This window comes from Manis javanica, chromosome 2 (assembly GCF_040802235.1).
Source record: "Manis javanica isolate MJ-LG chromosome 2, MJ_LKY, whole genome shotgun sequence".
Lineage (NCBI taxonomy): Eukaryota > Metazoa > Chordata > Mammalia > Pholidota > Manidae > Manis > Manis javanica.
This window is the reverse complement of record NC_133157.1, coordinates 10359198-10386568: the sequence shown is the minus strand read 5'-3', so window position 1 is coordinate 10386568 and position 27371 is coordinate 10359198. Positions and strand designations below refer to the sequence as shown.

The following is a 27371-nucleotide window of genomic DNA, read 5'->3' as shown; positions in this document are numbered from 1 at the left end:
AGTCTTCACCCGGGGGAGACAGTGCCTTGGCCCTAGTCACGGGGAGACAGGATTCCAGAGACCTCCGGAGGAAAACCAATGCACTTGGTAGCTGAAGGGCCGAGAGAGGGGAAGACAGGGGTGTGCCAGCGGTGGCTGACGCTCTTTATGGTTTTCGGCCTTCAAGTTTTTGCTTGTCTGTCTCTGGAGCTGGTCCCGGACTCTTTCGCCTGTATGTTTAAGCTCAGCTTTCTCTGCACTGGATTAATGAGGGCTGCCCTGGGGGAGCCACTACAAATGAGATGGTTTTAGGTTCTGTTATCAGGTGCCTTCCATGCTTCGGGCATCTCGCTCACTCTCCCCAGGGGCTGACGGCCCCTGGAGCTGAGTGAGACCTCCAAGGTGAGGCCCTCATGGTGGTGGCTATACCACCAGTCTGACCCCTGGCACTTACCTCGTTTCATCCTTCTACCAACTCAGAGATCAGGTCTTATTCAGAACTCCACTTTGCAGGGGAGAAAACTGAGATAAGTAACTCATCTGTTTCGCTGTTGGGAGGCAGAGCCAGAGAGAGTCCAGGCCCCACAGTGCACCGTCCCGCCATTGGGCTGTGAGAGAGAATGTGGGCTTTGGGTTTAAGATTAGCCAGATTGTGAAGAGATGAGCAGAGTTGGCCTCATAAAGAGTCTGACAATATGGACCCTTTGTCAATTGTGCCCTTTTGTACAATGCAGATTTTAAACACATTGCTATATACATATATACTGAATCCACTAGAAGTTCCCTACACACAATGTCAAATGTCTTGAAAGGTGAAATTCGTTTACAGGAAATGTCATTCTGATGAAGTATGCTTTTTAAAATCATAAAAATGGTTGCCTTAAATTAATGATGCATTGCAAATATCAGGGAAAAGAGACCCATTCAGTGTAAAGATGATTAAAATTCAGGTCAGAGTCTGACTTAGTCAGGCTAAATTTTTTAATGAGATTTCAGAAAATTACTTGGGCGAATGCATTTTATTCTTTTAACATGTAATTTTATGCTCCTGCTTTAAAAAAAAACAGGATTTGTCCATACTGAGGCTTATTGTGGTTCAAACATTTTAAACTCAAATTAGCTTAGGGTAGGAGGTGTATGTGGCCTAATTTGATCTGACTTGGAGAAGACAGTCTGGCTTTCTCCAGTGGCGGCTGTCCTGGGTGGTCCCAGATCCCTACTCCATGTCTGGCCTCAGCCTGAGAAGGGTGGTCGCTTTTCTTGGAAGAGTGGGCTTGGGGGCAGAGGTGACTCGGGGACCTCGGCCACCAGCTGGGCGCTGGGTCTGCCGGGTTCCTCCTGCTGTCCAGGGTTGCTTCTGACAGCTCCTCTTTCTGAGATTGCGTGTCTTTCTTTGGTACAGGGGTTGCTTCTGACAGCTCCTCTCTCTGAGACTGCGTGTCTTTCTTCGGTAGTACAAGCCACCTCTTTCAGTCCTCTGTGGCTGGCAGCACAGGTGGGACCTCCTCCCAGGCCTTCTGCGCCATCTCCTCTACCCCTGGGGGAGAGCTAAGGGGCTCCCACCCTGGGGAAGGGGCATGAGGAGTCAGAAATGGCCTCTGGTAGCAGTGTCTCTGTGAGCAGCCACAGCACAGCCCTAAAAAGGGAGGCCGGTGAGCCCATTGTCCAGCAAAGTCCAGTGGCAAAGAGTCCTGGATGGTCTGTGCATGGGATGCTGAAGTCAGTCATCCCCATCATATTAATGACAAACATACGGCATTGCCCATGCTCCAGTTCCTCTGCTAAGTGCTTCCGCTCACTGACCTGTTAACCCCCAGCAACCCTCTGAAGGGGGCGCTGTTACGTCTCAGTTGTACAGATGACGAAACTGAGGCCCAGGGGGCTTCCCAAGGCCCACAGCCAGCAAGTGGCAGGTCTGAGATTCGAACCCAAGCCTCTGGGCCCCAGGGTCAGTACTGTTGAAACCAGGGGTTTCAGTCACCTCTTTGCCAAACTGTGCCCCAGGGGTTGGGTTTATTTTCCCCAGGAGCCAGCATGGGGTCCAAGATGAAACAGGACAGGAAGCATTAGATGGGCAGCTGTCAGAAGGGCCATCGGATTATGACCTCTGAACCACCCTTGTGCGAACTGTTCTGGGTCAGCCCTGTGTTTGCCTGGCAGCTCAGAGTTCCCAGACCCTTTGTTCCAGCATCATCCCCTGGAAGCCTCAGAGTAATCCTGTGGCTGCTGTTCCTAACTTCCCTCACACGACCCCACTGGGCTGCAGGGGGCAGGAGTGGGACTTGCCCAGGGCCAACCCAGGAGGGAGGGAGGGAGAGAGGCCTGGCCTTCTGGGGCAAGGACTCAGGTCACCTTTTCACCTTCTACTCAGAGTCCCTAAGTTAAACTGGGTTCAGGACCCTGCTGGCTCAGGCAGCTGAACCCAGGAGCCTATGCCCCGAGATGCCCCCACCTACACTCGGGGCATCCTGGGAGACAAGGTCCCATCCCACCCCTGGGGGGCAGTGGCGGACCCCCGGACTCTGCCCCCTCACATGTGGTACTGCTGCGGGGTGACCTGCCCCCACCTCGAGAGCTCATTCCTCCAATTAGGTCGAAATGGGTTCTGACAGGAAATGCAAATCTGGGTCATCGCATATGCAGATGTGCGACTAGAGTCTCAGCCACAGGAGCCAGGATTTCACCCACAGCCTCCGGGAGCTTGCAGGTGGCTGTGGAGCCGCGTGGCATGGCCTGTGGGGCACATCCCGGGGCTGGGCAGAGAGTGCTGGGGCCTCCAGCCGCTGGCCAGTGAGAAGCCCAGAGCTCACAGAGCAAGGGCGCGTGGAGATCATATCCTCCAAACCCAGAACTGTCCCAAGGGGGAAACTGAGACCGAGAGAGGGGTGGGGGACCCTGCTCCATCCATGTCACCAGGCAGTGAAGCGGCTCCAGATCATCAGGGGGTTCAAGTCCCAGGTCCCCACTGACTAGCTCTGTGATTGTGCCTCAGATTCTTTATTTATAAAATGGGGTTAAGAAGCCTTGTTTTACAAGGTTGTTAGGAGATTTGTCACAAAGTCTGTCTAAGCAGCTAGTACAGTAACTGACACATAGTAGGTGCCTAATACACAGCAGCTCCTCATCGTTTTCCTGAATATATATGCTTCCTCCAAGTGCCCAGAAAGCTGCCTTTTTCCGAGGGTGTGTGATTCCAGCTGCACTCACAGAAGTGATGCTGGCTGACTCACAAAGCCCCACTGCGCACCAGGCTGTTTTGGGCGTGTTCCACTGTGTCATTCAGTAAACAGGGCCGCAGCTCAGGGGATGCCGAGGGGACAAAGACAGGGCCCACTTTTAGAGCAGCCCATGGTGGGGGAGTGGGGGGGCAGCCCAGGTGGCAGAAGAAACATGGCTACAGCAGGAGGTGCAGGCCAGGCTAGTCGTGGGGCCTCGAAGGGAAAACAGATAGAGTTGGGAGGCCACACATACAGCACAAAGGAGGCAGGCTCTCCAGTCCTCAGTCCTGGGGTCAGATCCCTGCCATTACTCGCTGTGGGGTCTGAAGCAGGTCGCTGCCTCCCCTCCGAGCCTCGGTTTCCTGAAATGGGGATGGCAGTGATTCGTGGAGGGCATTCTGCATGGTTGCCCGGCATGCAGCCTGTGTTCAGGGCATGCTTGCTCGTTTTTGTAACTGGGTACTCAGTACATAGGCAGGTCAGTTTCCGTTACTAGAGAACTTGCCTGACAGATGCTGGCATGTGGTGGCTGAGACCGTCTTCCTCCTCCACCAGCCCTTTCTCCTGCTCAGGTCCCCGGGTGGGTGGCTTCAGATCGCCCACCAGGGGTGGTAATTATGCCTCTAGATTTCAGAGTCAAGGTCACCCCCACCATGACCTTGCTGAGGGAAGGGGGCAGCAGGACTGCGGGCTGTGAGGCCGGACTTCATCACTCACTCTGGGTAGGAGGGTGCCCGTTAGGGTTTCCTTAGCACAGAGCTGGCCGGGGTGAGGTGAGTGTGGCCAGTCAGGACCCCAGACCTCACTCCTGCCCACCCACACCCATCAGCAACAGCAACAGTGGCCACTGGGCACCTACTATGTGGGGACGTAGCAGTCTCATGTGACTCTCACAGTGACCCTGTGAGGCAGGCACACTTCTGTGCCTCCACCTTGTGGATGAGGAAACTGAGGCACCAAGTGGCTTGTGTAATTGCCAAGGTTACCAGCCAGCGACCCAGGCAGATGGGCCCTACACTCGACTGCCAGTCACACGAGAGTTCCCACGGCTCTACAGACAATTCTACTTCCTACTGTGCACAGGAATTGAGCAATGACAGAGACTCTGTCCTCACGTCACCGCCCAGCCGGGGAGGATGGATCCCCAGTGTCAGCAGTCCCAGAGTGGGGGTTGCAACAGGAGGGGGGCCATCTCGCCAGGCTGGCGCCGGGCAGACCAGAGGCATGGCGCCCTCTCCCCTTCTCCCGTCCCCTGCCAGGGCACAGCGTTGGCACCCTCCTCCTCCTGAGAGTGCGTTTGCACGTGTGTCAGGACAGGTGGTAAGGGCGAACCTGCCCCCTGCTCCCTCACCTGGCAGCCCCGCCCCTGGATGGGTCCTACTGCTTTATCGTGAGTTTCAGTGCTGGCCCCTGGGCAGTCACTCTGAAGTCTCTGGAATCTTCATGTCACCATAAAGGGCCAGTTTATACAAAGAAAGAGCTCAGAATATAAGGCTGCAAACTTAACCCCGGTTTTCTCATCCCTGGGACAGGGAGGCCTTAGGATGACTTGCAGGGTTCGGGGGTGGTTTACACGGGCAGGGCCATGGGGCAGGTGAGACCCAGCTGTGTGACCTTGGCGCTCACGTCCCTCAGACGTCTGTTGCTTCTGCTGGGTTTGCCAGCTCCGGCCTGGGCACGGAGGATTCCAGAGTGGACCACAGAGCCAGCCTTCTGGGGGCGGGAGACGCAGGAGCAAGCAACCTGAGTGACGGGCCGCGGAGGGATGGTGGTGAGGGCTGTGGCAGGGGCCACGGTGGAGTGGGTGTGGTGAGCACGGTGCGGGGCTGGAGGCTCTGGCAGTGGGGCTGGTGATCAGGATCCCTCTGGGGTTCGGGAAGGGCTCCAGGTCCTCCAGTCCAGCCTGGAGGGTTACTGATGCCCTCTGTCCCTCCCCTCCAGAGGCTCCCAAACGTGCTGTCTTTTCGCTGCTCGCTGGCAGACTTCCAGATCGAGAAGAAGATAGGCCGAGGGCAGTTCAGCGAGGTGTACAAGGCCACCTGCCTCCTGGACAGGAAGACGGTGGCTCTGAAGAAGGTGCAGGTGAGCCGACTACCCGGTGGGGCCGCAGCCACCTGGCAGGAGCTGGCTTCTGTGTCTAAACACTGTGGCCTTGGGCTGTCCGCCACACTTCACCCCTTCCTCCGTAAACAACGGAAATTAGTCCCCAACTCCCTGGGCTCCAGAGGAATTAGGTGACTCCTTTTATGGACGCTCACTGCGAGCCGTAAAGGAAACGAGAAATGAACGTGCGCTGAGCAGCAGCCGCATACTGCGTCGTGCTGGGCGCTCGCAGAGCCGTGAGAACTGTGCCAGGGGTGAGGGCTGGCACCCCAGTTCTGAGATCAGGAAGAGGGCAGACGCACGTAACTCGCCGGGCCTGAACTGAGCAGGAGCTGAGACTCAGTGCCAGCATGCGCCATTTGACTCTGGGCTGGAGTGACCTTCCTGGCCTCCATGTCCCTCCTAAATGGAGGAAGGGGGTCAAGCAGATGGATTTTAAGTTGCAGCGTCCAGCCAGGTAGCATGTCAGGAAGCCAGGGGGCCCTCGTGAACGCTGCTTTGCTGTAGGAAATGGTTTTAAATCGTCCAGCAGCTTCCCTGGTCCCTGGATTTGTTGATCTGTCTTTAAAGTAGGAGATTAGCAGCCAGGGCAGAGGACGCCCAGGAGAGAGAAGGCCACTGATATGCAGTCACGGGGTGGGCAGACCAGCAAGGGGCGGCCGCCAGCACGACTGTCTCCTTGCTGGTGTGTGAGCAGCTCAGGCGGCTTCCGCTCACTGGAGAAGAGCAGGGAAGGCCTGTTTGCTGCTGCTTGTCTTCTGGGGAGGGCTTGCCTGGGTTTGGTTTCTTTGTGCCTTATAGAGTTTTGTGGTGGGACTGCTGCAGTGTCGACCTGTTTGTGCCTCTAAGTCAGAAGTTCTGGGGGCCCCCACATTGAACAGGCACTACCGGGCTAGGGTGCAAGAAGGCACAATGCTGTGTCCCCTCCCATTGGTCCACGCATCACCCTGTGAGGGCAGGCTTTGTGCCCCGTTTACAGAGGCAAAGACTGAGGCTCTGAGCTTGTGGCCTGGCCTGCCCCATACCACTGCACGGCCTCCACAAGTCACTGGACGTCTCTGGGCCTCAGTCTTCCTCCGTAAGTCAACAGCTCATGGAAGTTGCCCTGAAGATTCAGTGTAAAATGGTCATCTGTGCCTGGCACATGGTGGGTGCCCAGTAAGCAGAACCACTGTCCCTATGGGGGTCTTCAGCAAGGAGGTGGGAGAGCCAGGACTGGCATCCCTGTCTTCGTGCCTCCCAGTGGGGTACTGACTGCTGGGTTTTAACCAGTCTGTCTCTTTCCCTTCACCCAAGATATTTGAGATGATGGATGCCAAGGCCAGGCAGGACTGTGTCAAGGAGATTGGCCTCCTGAAGGTAAGTGCCCTGGGCTGAGCAGGAGCCCCTCACCCTTCCAGACGGCCTGGGGGCTGGGCCATACCATAGCTACCACAGCCCACAGCCCGCTAGGTTCAGAAATGACAGCCTTTTGGGAGCAGTAGCTCCTTCATTTTCCCATGGCCAGGTGGGCGCTGACCCTCCCTCACCTCTGCTCATCCCTCATGGGGCCCCAGCTTGGCTGTCCCCACCCCAAGTCAATTCTGCTTATGGGTAGCAAAATCCTTCCCCTGTGGGCAACAGATCCCTGCCACACAGGAGATGCTCTCTGTTGGGGAGACGCAGAAAAGCCAGCCTGGGGTGCTGGGGAGGATTAGCCAAGCACATGGCCTAGAGCTCCTGGTGCTAGAGGGGCCCCTGGGTTGTCATCCCACTGGGCTCTGCCCAGGCCTCCCACAGGGAGGAGGCGGGGTGCACAGCTGGGGACAGTTCTCTCTGGGGCCAGCAGTCCGCAGCTCAGCCAGGGATGGGCTGACTGGACGGGGCTGTGTGAAGGCCAGGAGTGCTAGGGCCCATCCAGGGTAGGCTGGGCAATGTCTGTGGTCATTCACCCCCCACCCCAACTCAGTGGTGTCTGCACTGGCCTCCCCAGAGTCAGAGGTAACAGAACTTTCTGGATTAGACTTGGCCCCAGCCTGGGGCAGCTGTCTCCCGGGGATCCCTCCCTACTCCGCAGGCTTAGGATTCTGCCTGGGATCTAGGAGGTGACGGACGAGGAGGGGGATGAAAGGTACAGGCTTTGGAGGCCCAGGAGCCTGAGTTCAAATCCTGATGTCTTCATCTGTGAGCTGTGTGACCTTAAGCAAGTGACTTAGCCTCCCGGAGCCTCAGTTGCTCATCTGTTGAATGGTAAGAATACTTGTCCGACAGGGTATATGGACAAATAGAGAGGATGAAATAAAGTGACATCTGAAGAAGGCCCAGTGCTAGAGCCCACAGTAGGCGCCCACATGGTGTCCTGCCTTCCCGCAAAACAGCTCGCTTGGCAGCTTCCAGTGAAGCGGGCTGCTTTGGTCACAGTAGGGTGCTCTGGAGCTGCAGCGCACAGCTTCAGATGAGGGGTCTGTTCCTCTGGGGCCACTCTGGGCTTTCAGGCTTGAGCCCCGCCCTCAGGGATTCCCAGGTGATGGGGGAGCAGGTGCAGTTGGTGACTGGCCGGGGCGATGCCGGCCGACCAGGACCCCAGGAGAAACCTTGCAGGGGCCAGGGTCCCGCGCCAGAATCGGGGCGACTGAAGGGGCCCTTGCAAGGACCCTGACAGTGTGGATTGGTGAGGGGGGTGCAGATTGTGGTGGCCTCAAAGGCCACAATCAGGATGTGGGCCTGGAGTGCGAGAATAGCGAGGGAGCCCCTGAAGTGGCTGGGAGCCGGGGCATGTGGCCAGATGCGCCTGTGAGTGCTGCTGGGGTGGCCTCTGGCACTGATGGCTCCCGGGAGGCCTAGAGGGGGTGTCCTTAACTCCGACTGTTAGAGGTCAAAAAAGACCCTGCAAATAACATTTGAAAAACATTATGTAACAGACAGCGTTGGGACTCAGTTGGGACCTCAGGGACTCTGACTGATGACCCACCCCTGGGGAACAGCTGTCCCAATCATGGGCTCCCTATGCTCGTGAGCCTATGCTGATTAAGGATTAGTATGTGCATGCATACTGAGCCAGCCTCTTCTGGGTCCTGAATGCAGAAATGTGTGACCCTTTGGTGAAACAGGCCCTCTGTGGCATGAACTGAGCCTGCCAGGAGGGGCTCTGTCCCTTCCCAGTCTTCAGGACACCTGAGCGCCATCGACCATGGGCTTGGGGGACAGGCACACCCCTCGCCCACTTGCTGTGTGGCCAGAGTGACCTCTCTGGGCCTCAGTCTCCTTATCTGTAAAAGGGGGTGATGACAACAGTGTTGTCCTCAGAGGTGTGGGAATCCGTGAGAAGATGCACACCTGAGAAGGCTCAGCACAGTCTGGGGTGTTGTAAGCGCTCCTTCAGAAGTGGCTCTTGTCGTCATTGTGTGGCCTCTGCCGGTCAGTGCCAGCCCTTTTCCAGAATGGCAGTCTGGCTCCCAGCCTGATCATGGGAAGTCAACAGGATGTGCCGGGGCAGAGGTGCTTCCTACAGAACAAAGGGAAGCCTGGTTCTCAGAGGGACCACTAGACAGCATGGTTCATATCATTCATGCCAGTACCCTAACCACAAAGCCTCCCAGCACAGAGGCTGCCGGATGTGGGACAGAAGGTGGGCCCTGTTGGCATGCAGGCATAGATCCATGTATGCACAGCACAATTTCTGAGCACCACCAAGGGCTAGATATGGGGCAGGCCACAGATCCGAGGCACATCCTAGACACAGAGAGCGGGACAGGTCCCAAACAGACTCCTGGAGGGGGCCGCAAGTGCGAGAGAACAAAGCCCCTGACGGCAGATTCGGACAGAGGTGGCGTGTGTTGATGTGCCCTTTACCGTCACATCTGCCTGCCTTCTCTCCGGCCATCATCCACCCCGCAGCAGCCACCACCACAGGCAGGCCTTCCCGGGCCTCAGGGACAACCCCACCCCGTGGAACTCAGAGTGTAGCTGGAGGGAGAGATGGGCGTGTGTGTGGGGATGGAGCCGAGGGACTGCCAGGAGGAGCCTCACTGGACAGGAGTCTCAAGGTGCTACTACCCAGAGCCCCACTCACAAGCCACTGCCAGGTGGACCCCGCCGCTCCCATCTGTGGAGCGTTGTCTGTGTCCCTGGCCCAGGCGTGTTCCCTTTCAGACACACCTGGGCTCACCATGAGACCTCAGGTTGAGAGGTGGCCTCCCACGGACAGCGGTCTGTGGTTACTGGGCCAGGTTCCGGGCTCAGCTGGGCCAGGGGCCAGTCCCTCCTCACTCCAGGCCTCAGTGATTCCACCCAGTTGGCCTCTGGGCAGCACTCACACCAGGGATGTTCTTTTCCAAGATTTCACCAGGGGTGGGTGGGAAGTTGAGAAGGAATATGGAAGGAGACGGGCCCCCCATGCACCAGCTGAGCGCACGGCAGAGGCAGGGGCCGGCCCTGCCCTTGAGGCCCCTGGGTTAGACATTTCACGGTATCGGTCCATCTGATCTCCACAACTATTCTTCAAAACACTGTGCCCATTTTACAGATGAGGAAACTGGGACAGGAATCCACGTGGCTGTCCCAGTGTCACCCAGCTCAGCCTGGCTCCCAGGTGTAGCCTTTTCCCCAGACACGCTCCTTTCCAGCAGATGCCAGGCCTCCTTAACAGCTGTGCCAGCTGGGTGCCAGCACGGCAGGCATGAGGCCGTCCCTCCTCACTGGCTCTGCCTCCCTCTCTTCCTCTCTTTGGGCAGCAACTGAACCATCCCAACATCATCAAGTATTTGGACTCCTTTATCGAGGACAACGAGCTGAACATCGTCCTGGAGCTGGCCGACGCGGGGGACCTCTCACAGATGATCAAGGTAAGGGTGGCTGGCGGGAAGGCCAGGTCTCGGGGCTGCCCGCACACAGGGAGCCCAGGGCTGGGTGGCCCCCCTCAGCCCGATTCCCTCACTGCTCTGGCTTCAGGGGAGGCTGCCCCTCAGGGACATTCAGCCCTCACTGCGAGTGCCCCGCAGGCCTCAGCTGTGGCCCGGTGAGTGCCCCCTTGGGCTCCATCCCCATTTGCCAGGAGAGGGCCAGCTGTGGACAGAGGGACCCCTCTGGCTGCCCCCCCATCTCACCTGCCCAGGGGCTTGTGGGCCTCTTCTCCTGCCTCACGGCAGGAACAGGGACAGAACCCCACATGAGGTCAGACCCAGCTAACAGAATCTGGGAAAGCATGTTATACACCCCACTGCTCATTTTACAGAGGGAAGAACTGAGCCCAGAGAGGTTAAGAGAGTCACCTGAGGATGCTCAGCAGTGTGGGGACCGAGCTGTGCCTGTGGCCCAGGTCTCTGTTTCCCAGCCTGGGACCCTCCAGTGGACACTGTCCCCAAGATGGTCTCCCTGAGGCCCCTCCGGTGCTTGAGGGTCATCTTCATTCCCATGTCATGGGCCAGGCTCGGGGTCTCAGCGAGGGCGAGCAACTTGTCCGCTCTTAACTCTGCTCCCACAGCAGCCCCCACACTGTTCTGTCCCCATCACCCCCTCTCCTGGGGTCCCGGACCAGCTCCTCTGTGAGTCCAGACTCAGAAACCACCCTGATTCCATTGATGGAGTACCACTGTGAGCTGCAACCATGCTGAGCGTGTGCCTCATTCACTGAGTCCATAGTATCCTCGGATAGCAAGGCTCAGAGAGGTTCAGTGACCTGCCTGAGGCTGCACAGCCCCAAGCCCGAGCTTTCAGTCCTGCCCCCTGCTCCCCCTCAAGGCCCTCCCTCCCTTTCTGGCTTGACTGGCATCTGCAGGCCACTGGTGGGGACCCCTGCTGCCCCCCTCCCCGAGCCCAGTCTGTCTGCTCCCAAGCGAGGCCCACCCACGCTTGAGCTGCCCCACTGTGCTCCCTGCCACATGGGCAGCCGGGGCCAGGCACAGACTCTTTGTCTTTCCCACTGGGCACTGGGGTTTGAGCAATTGCTCCACGGCTGTTCTCCAGAAATTTGGCTCCTAGGAATATGGGCGTCGTTGGGAAGCGGTATTCCTTGAGCTGTTATCACCTGCTTTTATATTTTCGTTGACATATTAATGTGTTTGCAGGGATATTAATCTCCACACAGATCCCTGGTGGGAACAGACACACTCCATCACATCTTGGTTCTTCCTTCTCCTCCCACCCCCACCCACACTTTATTTCTCCTTCACGTGTTGTTCTTTCGCCGAACACACATGCATCTGCACCCTCTGTGGACCGGCCCCCGTACCGAGGCCTGGGGTGGGTGCTGCCCTCACAAAGCTTGCTGTCTGGTGGGAAGGCAGACAGACCCATGAGTGAGCAGTCACAGGCAGCATGAACAAGCCAAGTTCAGGGCCCGTGGGAGCCAGGGAAGGCTTCCTGGAGGAGGCAACACCTGAGCTGAGAACTGAGGGGAGACTGGCAGGGTAGTGGCTTGTGTGAGAGCCCAGGGGGAGAGGGGAAGAATCCAGTGATCCACAAATCACGCACTAGGAGAAGAGTGGGTGGGGAGCGAGGAGGCAGTGGGGGCCGTTGGATTGCCCCTAGGATTTGGGTCAGAATACAGGAGACGGGCTGTGTTGTGTTCTAAAAGAAAAACTGGGGCCCAGCATGCAGGGGCGGGGTGGGGTGGAGGCAGAGACCATTGCGGCGGTGGGGAGACCACGGAGGACAGGCCCTGGAGTGTGGCCACCACGAGGGTTCCGCACCATCAGCCCCAGCGGACCCCAGGCCCCTCGGAGCCTCCCTCCTGTGGGTGGGGCTGGAGCCAGACGTCAGGGGTAGGAGGTGACTGGGCAGCTTCAAGCCCTGCCCTCTCCAAACCTCCAGTTTCCAGCCCGTCCAGGGCAGGGGCTGCAGAAGGCACTCAGAAGCTGGGAACCGCAGGGCCCAGAGCAAGCTCCTTCCGACTGAGCGAGAGGGGGGAGGCGTGTGGGTGTCCAGCACTCTGCCCCTGGCCTGGGGTGGGGTGCCCCCTCCCCATTCACTCTGCACACCTTCCCTGGCCTCCTGGGGGCCAGTACTGGGTCTCTGTTCAAGTCGGTCACTCATCCTGGGTTTCTGGGAGCAGCCACTGGGTTTCCCAGCCCCTCAGCCTTCCTGTCTCTAGAACCCTCTTCCTTACCCAGCAAGGTGCTCCCCTCCTGCAGTCACCAGCCCCAACCCCTTCCCTCCACCACCTGTTCCAAGCCGCACAGGGCCTGGCTGGGTGCTGCCCCCAGTGGGCGGGACAGGCAGGGCAGGGAGTGACCCTGGGCCTAGAGTCAGACATGCCTGATGGATGACCTTGGCCAGGCCCCCGTGCCTCGGTTTCCCCATCTGTAACAGGCTGCATGGAGCCAGGAGCTTGGTAGGAGCTTAGTTTCCCTGACTTTTCCAACTTCTTGGCCACCTCTGGATTTCAAGGGGAAATGGTGCCTTACCAGGCCCCAGGCTGGGCCCACACCATGGTTGGTCACCCCACCCCATGGCCTGGGAAGCTGCTAACTGGCAGGCCGTGTGGCCCAGGGCCTGAAGCTTCAGGGGCCACCACAGCCGTGTGCCGGCAGTATTTGTAACAGACAGTGAAGCTGGGAGCTGCCGCCACCCCAAACCCACCAGAGACTCTGTGCCTTCCTGCTAAATGTCACACAGCACTTACAGGACGTGACATTTAGAAAATCACCACTCACAGCCATGCGCATCCCAGCTTAAATGCTGTAATGAGGATTAACCAACATCCCAACGTAAGTGACACTCCAGCCTAGGCCACCACGAGGCCTGGGATGGCCCAGGGGACTGGGGTCCCGGGCTGGGAGCCTGGGGCAGCTCACCCTTGAGGCCCCTCTCCCAGAGTAAAGCCTCAAGAGGCTCTCAGGCCTTACTGCCAGGCTGGGGGCTTCCAGCTGTAACTGTCCCACTGTTGGAAGTGCCCAGATCCAGTCCCAGCTCTGGTGCTCCCACTGGGTGACCTTGGGCAAGTTCCTGCCCCTCTCTAAGCTCCATTCCTCATCAGATGTTACTGGTGTCATTACGAGTGGTCAAGAACTTGGGCCTGTGGGCAGAAGGCCTGGGGTTGAGCTGTGGCTCTGCCCTCTGCCAGCCCCTGCTGTGTGGCCCTCAGTTTCCTTCCCTGTGAGACGGGTGCAGTCATCCCTGCTCAGGGCCTAGCACCGGGAGCGGCTGCCCAAGGGCTGGGCCCATGGCCTTGCCTCAGGCCCACAAGTCAGTGCCATCCCCCAGCGGCAGGCCTGGCAGCCAGGAGCCCCCCACGGGGCTGTTGAGCTGAGCTGAGCGGAGCTGAGGACGTGTCCCTGGCTCCCCCTCCAGAACCTCTGCCTGCTCAGCTGGCTCCCTGTGGCCTTGCGGCCTTTGTTTTTGTTTTGCCTTCTGGAACATTAATTTTTTTCAGGCAATGAGGTAAATCGATGCCTGTTGAAACTGAGGTTCCGTTTGAGAATGTCAAGCTCATTTTCTTGAGGTTCTTGCCGGGTTAGTTAATGATTCCGTGGGCTGAGATTTGCCAGCACTGAGGGGCTGGGGCGGCAGGGTAGGCAGCAATGGTTTAACCACCAAGCGTGCCTTGGGCGCTCCCACTCTGGACCAGTCCACTCCTGCCAGGAGCTCCCTGTCAGACTGTGGGAGGAGATGGGCATGTGTCCAAGAAATTCCAGAAAATGTGTGATTGAGAGCAGCCTTCACGATGCGGCCCAGGAGCCATTCAGCAGAGCCGGGCAGCACATCCGCTCCGTGCAGGCTGCCCTGCCCTCCGGGAGCTGACTTTGGGTCGGGGGAGCAGGTGACCGCGGAAGGCCATTTGGGCAGAGAAGTGTGAACACAGAGCCCTTCGCTCCGAGCTCATTCGTTCAGCAGCCGACTGCCCGCCCCGTGCCACGTGCTGGCTGCCCACTGGGACAGGGCGGGGCAGTGTGCTGCAGCCTCCTCCTTCGTGGGCTGTCACCCAGGCCTGTCCGTCTGTCTGTCTCCCCACCACAGTACTTTAAGAAGCAGAAGCGGCTCATCCCCGAGAGGACAGTGTGGAAGTACTTCGCACAGCTGTGCAGTGCCGTGGAGCACATGCACTCCCGCCGGGTGATGCACCGAGGTACGAGCTGGCCCCCCTGGGCTGTGGGAGGCCAGGCAGCCTTGGGGCCCCTCCCGGGGATTGGGCCACTTTGTACTCCCCAGACAGGTGGGTGTTGAACATCTTGTCCTCAGGGAAGTCAGAGAGTTGAGGCCAGGGCTTCACTCATGCCGGTTCTCAGACCCCCTAAATACAGGCAAGGTGCTCAGCACCCCTGGCCTCCTGTCCCCACACCAGCCGCCTTCTCCTTCCCCCACAGACATCAAGCCTGCCAACGTGTTCATCACAGCCACGGGCATTGTGAAACTCGGGGACCTTGGCCTGGGCCGCTTCTTCAGCTCCGAGACCACTGCAGCCCACTCCCTGGGTAAGGGGCCTGTCCACGCGTCCCAGAAGCCCCAGGTGGTCCCGTGGGGGTGAACACGCCCCACAGTGCCTTTGCTTAGTGGGTGCAGGAAAGTGCCTTGTCCAACTCCAGACTTCCCTCACTTCCTCAGAAGGGCCTCGGGCTGATCAGGCCCCTTGCGTCCACGCCGCTTCACGACTCTTCCAGGAACGTGGCGAAGCCCACTGCTGGCGTGGGAGCTGTGGGTCTGCTGCCGTGTGAGGCCATCATGCCATCTGCCCGTAGCTGTGTAGCTCCACACCCGTCCTGTCCTCCTGTGGGGCATGTCTGAGCTGTTTCCTATTCTGGGCTTTAAACAAGTGATTTAGAAGCTGTGGGTGCTGGTGCTCACCCCTTAGGTGACATTGTAGCTGGACTGTGAAGGGTGACTGGGAGCTGTGGGCAGGGAGGGAGGACCCGGGAGCAGGGGGTGTGAGAGGAGGCGGGAGACTGGAGTGCCGCGCTCAGTGGGCGCCCCGTCCCAGCAGCGTGGGGGCGCCGAGGGCCCACAAACTTGGTCAGAGATGTGTTTTGGGTCACGCGCAGCAACCGTGAGCGTCAGAATCCACATGCTGGATACGTGCATGAATGCAAAATGGGGTGTTGGGCTGTGGGCATTTTTCATTTAATTAGAATATAGAAACCAGCACAGTCCCAGGAGAACAGAGAAGGAAGTAGGGACCCCTGTGCGTTACAGGGTGCATCGGCACTGAACCTGGGCCCCTTGGGCACGTTCTGCACATACGGGCAGGGCAGACCACTCTTCCCTGGGCGCATTCCGTGCTTTGGGGTGGCGTCTGAAGGGGAGGGCGTGCTGGAGCTCACCACCCTGGGTGCTGCCCCAGGCTGGGTGCTGCATCTTCTGTGTATCGCTCCACACCCATCCTGTCCTCCTGTGGGGTACGTCTGAGCTGTTTCCTGTTCTTGGCTTTAAACAAGTGATTTAGAAGCTGTGGGTGCTGGTGCTCACCCCTTAGAAGACCCGGTGCCTTAGAAGCTCTCAGGGTGTAACGCACAATCCAGAGAAGTGCACTAACTCAGAAATCAGCAGCTCCCAGGTGCTTAAAGGCGTGAGTGCGGGAGTGGCAGAGGGGACACCTGGCCAGGCCCCCTCAGGAGGCAGGCCTATCATAGCTCTTCCTTTAGCTGGAAGGGAACAGTTGTGTGGGACCCCCATCCCCCGAGTCGGGACACTTCACTCAGCCGCAAATAGTCTCAAGGGCCCAAAGGACCCTTCCTTTGTGTGAATGAGAAAGCTGAACTCTAAGGAGCTTAATTTCTAGGAGTGTAATCGTCTACTCCCGGAGCAGCTGAGCCAGAACTTGAACACAGGCCTCTCGGCCCAGAGCCCATGCTTCCCCCAGAAGAGTGGGTAGGGGGCTTGGAAGATAATGCTGGGTCTCTTTCTGGAGCCCAGCCACCGCATCCCCACCCCTGAGAGAAACCTTGTTTCACTGGTCCCTTAGATCCTTCTGTTGTGAAAATCTAAGTGTTTTTTGGTCAGTTTACCTCTCTGGTTCAATAGCTTCAGAAAGGCCATAAATTCAGAGGAAACTGTCAAAGAAAAGAGTTCAAGCCCCTGCCTCCTGTCCCCTGTCAGTCAGGGCTCCCCTCTTCTCCTTCCTGCGGTGGAAAAGGCTGTGGCGCTCGTCAGAGCCAGTTAAGATCACAACATTAGGAACCGGCGGAGATGTGGGCTTGTCCGACAGTGTGAGTTTATCAGCTTGGACTGGTGCACTTATTATATTAATGAGAAGGAATTGGAACTTGGGAAAAGGCCACCTCCTAAGCCAGGCTTTTCCCGAGGCCTCTGAGCAGCCAGCCGACCCCGTGGTGGGTGGAAGGAGCCCTCCTGAAACCTTGTGCCCATATCCAGGCACAGCTGCCGAGCCAAAGGCCTGCACAGCCAGGCCCTGTTCCCAGGACGTGCTCTCAGAACCAAGACTGGGCTCCATGACAGTGAAGGGCAGAGACGAAGCCTGGGGCCTAAGGTCTGCAAGACTCAGGACGAGGACCCACCTTCCACAGCGGGTTTCTGCAAACTGCTAGGTCCTGTGCACACGTTCAGTTGGGCAGGAGACGGAACTGCCGTTGCACTGTGGTTCAGGAAGGACTGGGGGGCAGGGGCTCCTCTGTACCCTGTATGTGGGTCTGAGTCATCCATCCGCCACGTCCAAGCTCACCTCCTCTGGGGCTACTGTGGTGGTGGCCACATTGCCCAACAACCACCATCTCCTGAGGCTGCTGACCCACTGGCAGGGCTTATGCAAATCCCATCTCCTCCTGCCTCTCCCTCCCCCAACCTTCTCCCCGCCTCTATTTGCTAACACGAGACTGGCATGAAAGGGCATTAGTCATGCCATGGCCGGGCTGACAGGTGCAGTACCCAGTGGTGGCAGAGCGGCTGCCTCGGTGTCAGGAATAGGAGCCGTAATTAGAGCGCAGAACAGAATGAGCGTCAGACGAATTACCAGGCAGCAGATCATATTTGTCAGGAAGGATTGCATACATAAAAATTAAGTGACAGTACACGCCGGCGTAATGAAAGAAAAATGAAAGATTTGCCTATACACAGCTCTCAAGCTACAAGCAAGTGTCTCGCTCCAAGCAACGTTAGCAGCTGCAAGACAAATTGTGGGGCTGGGAGAGCAGGCCCTGCTCATTTGGCCACGGTGACAGGGTGGCCAGGAGCTGGGAGCCGGGTGGGAGGTAAGGCCGGCCCTCCCCAGGGCCCACCAGAGCCTCACATTGCCTCTCAGCAGCTGGGGAACAGGTCCAGTTGGGGGCGACTCCCATCAGGCACAGTGGTCAGGGCACACTGGCTTGCCCAGCCACCAACCCCCAGCCTGGCCACAGGGAGTACATTTCTGCCTTCTCCATTCCCTGCTCTGAGTGCCCTGGCTCTGGGGTGGGTGCAGGCGACATGAGATTTTGCAGCCTTCCTTGCTTTGAGGGGGCCCCCAGACTCATGTGGGCACAGTCAGGCTCAGGCTGGCATGGTAAGGGGACGGGCGGAACCGCCTCCCGAGGCCTACTGTGTGCTGTGGTGTTGGGCTTTGTTATCCCTAAACTGTGGCTTGAGGAGCCCAGGATCTGATGGGGGCCTGGGGCCACCTCATCCCCTGCCAGGGCTGCCCTTTAGTTTTCTACAGTCACCTAAGAAGTGAGTTAACAAAGAAGACAAGAGCTGTTGGAAAACATTTCACTCTTAAAATCCATCTCAAAAAGGCTTATCATCTCCATTTGACAGATGAGGAAACCGAGGCTCAGAGAGGCAATACCACACATCCGCAGGATCTGGAGCCCCTCGGTGTCAGCTCCTCTCCGGGCACCAGCAGTGTGCTGGGAAGTGGGCTTTGGACCCTGAGGAGCTACCTGGGTGTGAGAACACCCAGGGGTCTGAGTCCCAGCCACTTGGGGAAAAACCCACCCAGCCTCACAGCGTGGGGGGCATGGGACTTGAGGCTTGTCCCGGGCCACAGGGTAGGACAGAGCCCCTCTCCTTGTCGTGCCAACACTCCCATGAATGTGCCCACACCGGGCACCAGGTGGGCTCCAGGGAACATTTGCTGTGTGAGCAGACTGCCCTCACAGCCAGGCGCCCCTGGGGACCCGTCAGTGTGGGCACAGAGCATCATGCAGATGTGCCCAGGGCCTCCTCCCAACCGTCCCAGCAGCCCAGGACGCCTGGGAACAGTTGGCCCAGAAAACTGCTCCAGCAGGCAGATCCCAGGCTCCAAGCACTGACACCTGGCTGGCGAGCGAGTGGTGCCTGGCTTGTCTGCCGTGTCTGGCGTTTTCAGGAGCACAAACTGTTAGAATGAGACCCAGTGACAGCAGAGAGGGAAGGAGAGGGTCTCAAGGGGGACAGCACCTGAGGACTTGATCTGGCCCAGGAAGCAAGCTGCAGCCCCTCCATTTGTCCACTCGTTCCCTCAGGAAGGATCTGCGCCAGGCCCAGCTGCTCACCAGGAAGGCCTCGCCCTCTGGAATTTACCAGGAGTGGGTGGGGATCTATTTAGAGTCTTCACCGCGAACCAAGCACCATTCTAATAACCATGTCCCAAGTATTCCCTCCTTCCGTGCTCCCGCCTCCGCGGGGGTGGGAATCATCACAGCCAGTTACAGGAGGAAGCCCAGGTGCAGCGAGGTGAGCGCCTGCGCGAGGCCAGGTGGTGGGCCTGGCAGGTGAGGGTGCGTTTCCCAGACCCCCTGCGCCAGCGTCGGGTGGGGCCCTTATTCCTGGAGACCCCACGGTGCTGCCGGGTCGCAGAATTGTGTACTGAGTTTCACCTCTGTGACACACGCAACGTGGGAACTGGGAATAGCAGGCATTTCTGCAGATGTGAATGGCCTGTAAGTCAGTGTTGATAAAAGCAGTTTTTTCAGTGTCGCTGCTTCTCCTGAGGGCTGTGTGTAACCAGCACAGGGTCGGGTGGGAATTAATTTAAGGAGGAGTTGGTAACAAGTGGTGACACGGGTGGGCGCAGTAGGGGTGCGTGTGTGCTGTTGCCCAAAGGAGAGTGTGGAGAGGCCTTGGATGCCAGGCTGAGGACCCGGTCTTTCTCCCTCGGGTGATGAGCCCATCAGGCCTGGAGGGCAGGGGCAGGCTTCTGCCTTGGGGGGAAGGACGCGTCGGCGTGGGCAGGCCAGGGAGGGGCGGCAGCAGCGGCCAAGAGGGGAGCACCGCCAGGCTGCAGGGCCTGATGGGATGCTGGGGATCGGGGCACTTGCACAGGACAGGTCATACGCCCAGCACAGAGGAAGCCTTGCTGAGTTCCAGAGCCTGGTCTTCCCCAGCTGCTTTGTCTTCTGTTCTCTTGGCCACCCTCAGCCCTCCTGTCCTCAGCTCGCCCTCTCCCTCCCAGGAGTCTGTGGGAAGTGGACCCTGTGCCCCATTTTCCAGAGAGGGAGACACAGGCTCCAAAGGTCGGGGGAGCACCGCAGGGACCACCAGGTTCAAGCCCTCTGCTCCACAGATGGGAAGCTGAGGTGGAGGGAGAGTCTCAGGTTCAGGGGGTGGGCCCTGCACATGCCCCGGGGGCACCCCATGTCTCTCCAGGCATTTTCAAAACCTCCCATTGGGGAAGAAGCACAATCTCTCCTTCATGGGAAATATTTGCCTTTTTCATATCTAACAAACATGTTTCAAACACTGTGAGCATTTCAACTCAGGGCCCGGTTTGATTTGACAGGACGGCACATCTCAGGAAGCGGGGCCCTTTAATCAGCCTCCTGTTTTGAGGTCCCACGTTCTCCTCTGATATCTGCCTGGTGTGAAATCGGGGAACTTTTGGTAAAGCCGGGAAGGTCAGAGTGTGGGCTCCTCTTTCAGCACCTGCCCCCACAGCGACGAGGGGAACTTGCTGGAAGGGGGGTTGAAGCAGCTCCAAGAGATGGTGCCGTGGCCCTGCTGGCCCGCAAGTGCCCCCCAAGGCCCCCTGATGCAGGCAAGGGGCCAGGCCCCCCACGTGGCCCTAGGGGCACCTTGTCTTGTCAGCTTCTCCTTCTGCAGAGTCACCGCTCCCCTGGGGACTGGGGCCACATCCTCCAGGGCCTACTGCAAACCTGGAGCTTCTTTGAAGTCTCTCATTTCATCTCCAAAACCCATGCAAGTCATGCGGTACGCTTCATAATGCTTGAGCATTTGTTTTTGGTATAAAAGTCGGGTTTTACAGACTTATTCTCAGGGAAAGCTGGTGAAACAGGAAGAGGTGCTGTGTTCCCCCCCTGCACAAGTTGAGGACCCCTCCAATGAGGTAGAGGACCCCAACTTTAAGAGAAGCAGGCCAAGGGGGGAGCAGCCCCTCTGCTGGGCCAGGGGACTGGAGAATCTGTCAGAGGCGGGATCACGAGGACCCAGTGCCCGGCAGGGACAGGCCAAAGCTCCCTCAGTGCTTCATAAATTCACCTGTTCATAGATGCTTCTGAGCATCTGAAACAATGAGTGGGCGGGGCTCGTATAGCTCCTCTCAGACTGTCACATGCAGCTTGTGAGAGGTGCAGGTGTCCAAACCCCAGCCTGGAGATCTTACGCCACAGGTCTGGGGTTGGGCCAGGATCCAGACCTAAGTTCCTCCAGGTGGTTTGATTGCAGCCACTGAGTAGTCCAGCCTTTCCTTGATCAGCTGGCTGCTTCTGGATACTTGCTGGGACAGGCAACTCACTACCTCCTGATGGACCCACACCTGGGAGGGCCCCGTACAGTGTCAGGGCTCAGCTAACATTGGGTGCAGGTGGACAGACAGACAGGTGGATGGATGGATGGATGGATGCATGCATGCATGCATGTATGGGTGGGTGATCGACTAGTGACTGGATAGGTGAGCAGACAATGGACGGAGGGGTGATGGGTGGACAGGCTGACGGAGGAAAGGCACCTGCGCACTGGCATCATAGAAGAACACCCAAATCACATTTGGATTCTCGCCTTTTCCTTCCACACCAGAGGGAACTGGGCAAAGGCAAACAGGGCAGTGATGCAGTGGACAGCTGGGGTGGCGAGTGCAGGGGAAGGGTAGTGGTGCCCCCTTACCTCTCTCTCCCATGTGCCCCAGGGCTCTCGCCATGAGCAGGGCAGGGGCAGGGGTCTGCAGGGAGAAGGTGGTGACAACCGGACATTCAGGCCCCACTGAGCAGCCAGCTCTGCGGTTTAACTGGACCTTAAAGGTGCTCACCAGGAGGCAGAGGGCGCAGCCTCTGTGAAGGCACGGAGGCGAGTTGAGGAGCAGGCTGGGGTGGGAGGCCCAAGCAGTGGGGGCAGGCACCCAATGCCCCCACTTTCAGGTGGGCCTGGCCACTCTGCAGGCATGTCTCCTGGGAGTCCCTCCTGTGGGGGCCCGCTTGGGGTTAAAATGAGCAAAGTACAGGCTGAGGGTGGCGAGAGGTGTCAGGGCCAGCGCCCACTCCCAGCCACAGTGGGCTTGGCCAGGGGTCTTAGGGGTGCCCCTCCTGAGGACAGGGCCTCCCAGCTCCCATCCCTTCCCACACTGTCTTTGTGTGCACCCCACAAGCCCCCAAAGCTGTTCAGTGTGGGAGACAGGTCTCGCCTCAGAGGCACAGCCATCCATAACACCCAGGGGCCAGAATCACTTAGAGTTGGGTCTGAGGTTCCTACCGTCGCCTGAGAGCTGTTTGGATGTCATCCTATGCTTCGGATATGATACGTCGTCCCTTTCACACTTGCCCCCTCGTGACCAAAATTGCTACTTGAAGCTTACAGAATCCCACACGATTCATGCATTGACTGACAGCTCTTTCTTCTGAGTGGCAGTTAGCCCAGAGTTCAGCCATTAAAGTATGCATATAGGATGACACATTCCTGAAAACACAGATTTAAGTGATGGCTGCTATCCCTGTTTAGGGATATTACCATCAGGGGGCGCTTGGTGTCCTGATAAAGCAGTCATCCGGGAGTCCCTCTGGGGCAGCCGTCAGTGAAGTAAACAGTGCGTTAGGCTGCAACACAGAAGCATTAACACTGACTCACTGTCTGATAGCATCTGGCTGGGTTCTCTGACCTGGCGGAGCTGGCCTGGAAGCTTCCCCCTGCGAGCTGACCCTGTGCGGGGCGCTGAGGCGCTGCTGAACAAGGTCCTGTTCACACCCAAAGCAGGGGTTCCAGCACCACTGATGGCCGCTCCTTGTTGGGCATGACAGAATTTCTCATCCATCTCTGGTGAGATGAGAAAAACAAGATAATTGTTTTCAAATAGGTGGACTTTTTCAATGTAAAAGACTGTCCTTTATTTTGAAGTTGTTTTCTACTTATTTCAGTGTTAAACTCTCTTGTCTTTTTAAAATAGTAGTGACACTAAATGGCAGTTGGGGTGTGTGTGTTTTTAAACACACTTACTTGGTAAAAATAAGTTACCCAAATTGTGTTTGCCCTGAAATGTCTCTGGGCCATGAATTTCTGAAATCTGGCCCCCTGCTTTGGGGTGCTTATTGCTTTCTGACTGCAGCTCACCCAACAGCCTGTCGCCCAGGGCCCCACGCATTTCGGTGGTGCTGGATGAGCCCCCTCCCTAGGGTCATAAGCCGCACCTCAGGCTCAGCCCCTGTCACGCTGGACTCCAGCTCCCTAGGCAGACTGGTGAGAATAACAGCAGCCATTGTCACATTCATGTGGCATCTGCAGGCCAGTGAAAATATCCTCTGTGCCTAGTCCTAAAACTTCTAGAACAGTCCTCCCAAAGGAATCAGAATCCCAGGTTACAAATGCGCATTCCTGGGCCCCAGCACAGCCCTGCCAAGTCAGCCTCTCTGCTGCAGCTTGCCTGCCTCTGGTGACCAGGAGCTCAGTCCCTCTCTGGAACTCCTCTAGGCTTTGCACAAGCCCAGATCTGCAAAAGTGCTCCCCCTTTGCCCAGGACGGCCCTACACGGAGTGGAAGGTCAGGGCACATCCCTCCATAGTTTCCTGAAGTGTTGACCTTTCCTTGGGGCAGAAGAGGGACCACTAGATGAATCCCCACAGTCTTTGAGCTTTCTCATCCTCACCATTGAAAACCCTTTTTCTTTTGTGCTTTTTAATTGAGATAAGGTGGACATATGGTACAGCTCCCGTGAGCCTTTTTCTGATCACTGCCCGCATAGCGTAGTGTTTTCTTGATAAAAATGGAGCCAAGTCCAGAGAAAGACAAGCACCAAGTGATCTCACTCATTTGTGGAGTATAACAACAGAGCAAAACTGAAGGAACAAAACAGCCGCAGACTCACAGACTCCAGGAAGGGACTAGCGGTTACCAAAGGGGAGGGGATGGGGAGGGAGGGAGAAGGGGATTGTGGGGCACTATAATCAGTACTCGCAATATAGGCAGGTCACAGGGAAGGCACTGCAGCACAGAGAAGACAAGCAATGATGCTACAGCATCGTACTGCGCTGACAGTGACTGCAGTGGTGGGGTCGGTGGGGGGACTTGGTAATATGGGTGAATATTGAAACCACAATGTTGCTCATATGAAACCTTCATAAGATTATATATCAATGATACTTTAATGTTTAAAAAATGGAGCCAGGTTGGGCATGCACTTCTGTGCTTGCTTTCACTCAACATTGTGTCTATGAGATTGACCCATTTTGTTGCATGTACCTGAGGTTTGTTCTTTTTCACTGCTGTTTAGTATCCCATTGTGTGACTAGACCAGGTTAGACTAGATTATCGTGTAATCATTCTACACTGACATTTGTTTCCAGTTTCTGGCTATTACAGATGAAGCCACTCTGCACATTCTTCATCATGTCCTTTGCTGGACAGAAGCACTCGCTTCTCCCGGGCATAGACCAGGGAGCGGAATTGCTGGGTGATACTCTCGGCAGCGTGCCGCTGTAGTAGATGCTGCCGAATGGTTTTCCGAGGTGGTTGTACCATTTTTCATCCCCATCAGCAACACATGGGGGTCCCACTGATCACATATCACCAACTTTGGTATGCATTAGTCTTTTTAACTTTAACCATTCAGGTGAGCAAGTGGTAGTAACTTGTGCTTTTCATTTGCATTATCCTGATGTGTGATGAGAAAAAGAGATCATGTCATGGGCTTATTGGCCAGTTGGCTATTTTCTTTTGTGGAAGGCCCCTTCTAGCCTTTTGCTAATTTGAGGGAGAGTATTGTCTTATACTTATTGATTTATAGAAGTTTTTAAGTATATTCTATTAGGTTGTCATGGGATATGTGTTGTGACTATTTCTCCCAGTCCGCGGCTCACCTGTCAGATCTCCAGATGGTCTTTTGTGAACTGAAGCTCTTCATTTTAATGAAGTCTGAATTACCATTACCAATCTTTTTGTGTCTGATTAGTGTCTTTTCTGTCCCTGCTTGAGAAACCTCAGCCAACCCCAAGTCTGCCATGCTCATCAGTGCCAGCCAAGGTTGGTGGCTAAGAGCTCTGTTTCTGAAGCCCAGAAGATCCAGGTTTACACCTCAGTCCTCCCACTTTTCTGAGCCTCAGTTTCCCTGTCTGTAAAGTGGGGATGCCTTCTCATGGGGCGGTTTGGAACAAGAGTGAGCTTATGTGTGTGACATGCTCGGTCAACGCTTACAGGTTTTGTGCTGCTGAGCGCCTTGCGGGGACCCTTCCGGATTCAGGCAGTCAGCTGAAAAGGTTTCAGTTGCTGGCCACTGTGTCCCACTCCCCTGGGCAGTTGGCAAAAACACTCAGCCCAGCTGCCTACCCCCAGACGGACTCTCACCTGGGTAGGTCCCTGTCCCCAGGGGCTCCTAGTGCCCTGCCAGTATGGGAACCTCCAGCCTGATCCAGCCCACTCATCTGACAAAGGAAGGGACAGGAGGGGTGCCCCGGGTCCCAGCAGGACTGAGGCCCAGCCTCTTCCCAGCCCTGAGCCCTCTCCCCACCCCATGTCCTGTCCCTTCACAGAGGGTAAGAACCCACCCTGTTGCTGTGTTTCAGTGGGGACGCCATACTACATGTCACCAGAGAGGATCCACGAGAATGGCTACAACTTCAAGTCTGACATCTGGTCTCTGGGCTGTTTGCTGTACGAGGTGAGCATCTGGTGCGGCCTGTGTGCTGGGCACCCAATGGGGCAGGGCTCACCCCACTAGCTCAGAAGGAAAGAAAGTTAGAACTTTCTATGAGATCGAAATTTGGATCCCTTTGCAAAGTTTAAACTTCACAGCATTTTTCTTTATAAGCCAGTGGCCTATTAATAACAGACATTTCATTTTTAAAGCATGGCCTCATGATTAAAGAGGATGCTAAGTGGGTCTTTGGCTCCTTGTGGCATTTGTGCCTGGGACATCCCCCCTTCTCCCTAGAGGTCAAGGTGATCCACAGGGACATCTTGAAGGTCTGTGGATAAGACCCTGAAGTCAGAGATGGGGAGCCCACCTGCTTTCTGGGACTCCACGGGGGTGTCTATTGTGGGAGGAATTCTCTTAAAGTGCACCAAAAGGGAGCAGGGAGGGTGAGGGGCACCTGCCAGGGTGGCTGCAGTGGATGGGGGTGCAGAGCACTTCCTGACCCCCATGGATGAAAGTGGCCTGAGCTGTGTCTCCTCCCCACACCCCCGCCTCTCCACAGCCTGGCTGCTGGGTGGTTTGGGAGCCGAGAGGGTGGGGGTGAGTGGGGGAAGGACAGTGGGTGCAGGAAGGAATGCGGAGAGAAATCTGTGACTTTAGCAACAGAAGGAAAGACAGTGAGAACGCATCTCCTCAGCCAGGACAACAGGAAAGGCACTGCTGGGACTGGGTACACCATGTGCCTGCATGTTCATAATTGCCCCAGAGGCATGTTTTGTTTTGCTGAGAATGAATTAAAAGCAGGCAAAGCCTGGGTACTGGGCTGAAGCGGAGTCCTGGGCCTCACAGAACCTCTGTGGTGCTGGTGTTTGCCACCCGGGATGCGTCACGGCCAGGGTCTCCAGCCATCCCTCGCAGCCCACTTTTTGGGGTAAACACCATGGCCACCAGGGCTGCTGAGGCCAGTGACAGAGCCAGGCCCAGTCACATGCCAACCCGGTTTCCTGCTTGGGGCAGCGTCATCAGTGCCCTGTCCCCACCTGGCCCGGGGACTGAGGAGGGTCCTGGCCCAACTCTGAGTGGGCATCGGCCACTGCAGTGTCCATCCTGAGGGGAGGAGGCTGCTGTGCTGCATCTCCCCCGGGTCAAACCAATGCCCTCAGTGTAGCAGGCTCTCAGCACCACGCAGTTCTGACTTGGAGTGTGTGTGTGAGGGAGTGTGCACACACAGCTAGGTCTTGGTGGGGTGATTTGGTGCGGGAGGTGCAGGGTCCTGGCAAGGGCCCAGGCTTTGGTCAGAAGGACCTGAGTTTATAGCTCAGCTCCCCACTCACCTGCTGAAGGCCTTGGGGCAAGCCAGCACCTCCTCCAGAGCTCCAGTGGCCGCAGCATAATACGGGGTCCTACCCTGCCTTGCTGTGAGGTAGGAACGGCACCTGGCTCAGAGAAGGCCCTCGGGCAAAGGAGGGCAGCCCATGCAGGCCAAGTGGCTGGTTTGCTGCCTGCCTCTGGTGGGGAGGCAGGACATGCAGCCAGGCCGGTTTCCCTTTTTGCTTTGGCCCATGGGAAACCAAAGTTCAGCTTGGTTTCTGTCTCTGTGAAGGACTCAGCTTTGTCCTCTGCCCTCATGAATGTGGTGCCTGATCCAGGTGGTTTGTTCCTCTTAGTTTTCCATTCTGGATTTGGGATTTCTGCAGGCTGCTTCCTGCCTCTGTGAACCCAGAGGGTCTCCAAATGTAAACAAACAGACACACATGCCAAGTGGGGTGTGCCAGGGCCGTGCTCATCTCCCCAGGGCAGCAGCTGGTTCCGTGTGTGTGCCAAGCCTCCGCAGGAGAGCCGGCCCTGACCCACCCCCGTGCGAGCCTTTGTGTCAGCTCCTAGACGCAGAGGCAGCCTGCGCCTGCCCGCCCGCCACGCCGCCTCCCTGGACTCCGGGGTCAGGCAGTCCTCCCGTTCTCGCCGGGGGCACCCAAAAGCATGTCTAGCGAAGCAGCGCCTGTGTTAGTGGCTCCCCAGCACGTCGGCTGTGGTCCAGCCGAGCTGACTGGCTTGTTGGCAGTGTGTGGGGCCGTGCAGCTAGCAGCCAGGGAGAGGCACATCGGCAGTGGGAAGTCAGTAAAATTAATCAGGTCCTGCGGGCATTGATGTTCTCAGGGACAGCGGGCACTGATCTAAAC

At 57.2% G+C, this 27371-nt stretch overlaps 1 protein-coding gene across 3 annotated transcripts in view; it reads left to right on the top strand.

Moving 5' to 3' along the window:
• The window catches only part of NEK6 (NIMA related kinase 6), a 79575-nt gene that overhangs the window by 42916 nt on the left and 9288 nt on the right, over nt 1-27371 (top strand). Inside the window, exons 3-8 of one of the 3 annotated variants that reach the window (XM_037008185.2) lie at nt 5139-5279; nt 6597-6659; nt 10013-10123; nt 14235-14343; nt 14582-14689; nt 25088-25215. In XM_037008185.2, coding sequence (XP_036864080.1) covers nt 5139-5279; nt 6597-6659; nt 10013-10123; nt 14235-14343; nt 14582-14689; nt 25088-25215 — 660 coding nt within the window. The remainder of the gene's footprint in view (nt 1-5138; nt 5280-6596; nt 6660-10012; nt 10124-14234; nt 14344-14581; nt 14690-25087; nt 25216-27371) is intronic. The other 2 variants (XM_037008183.2, XM_037008184.2) reach the window with 2 other exon arrangements.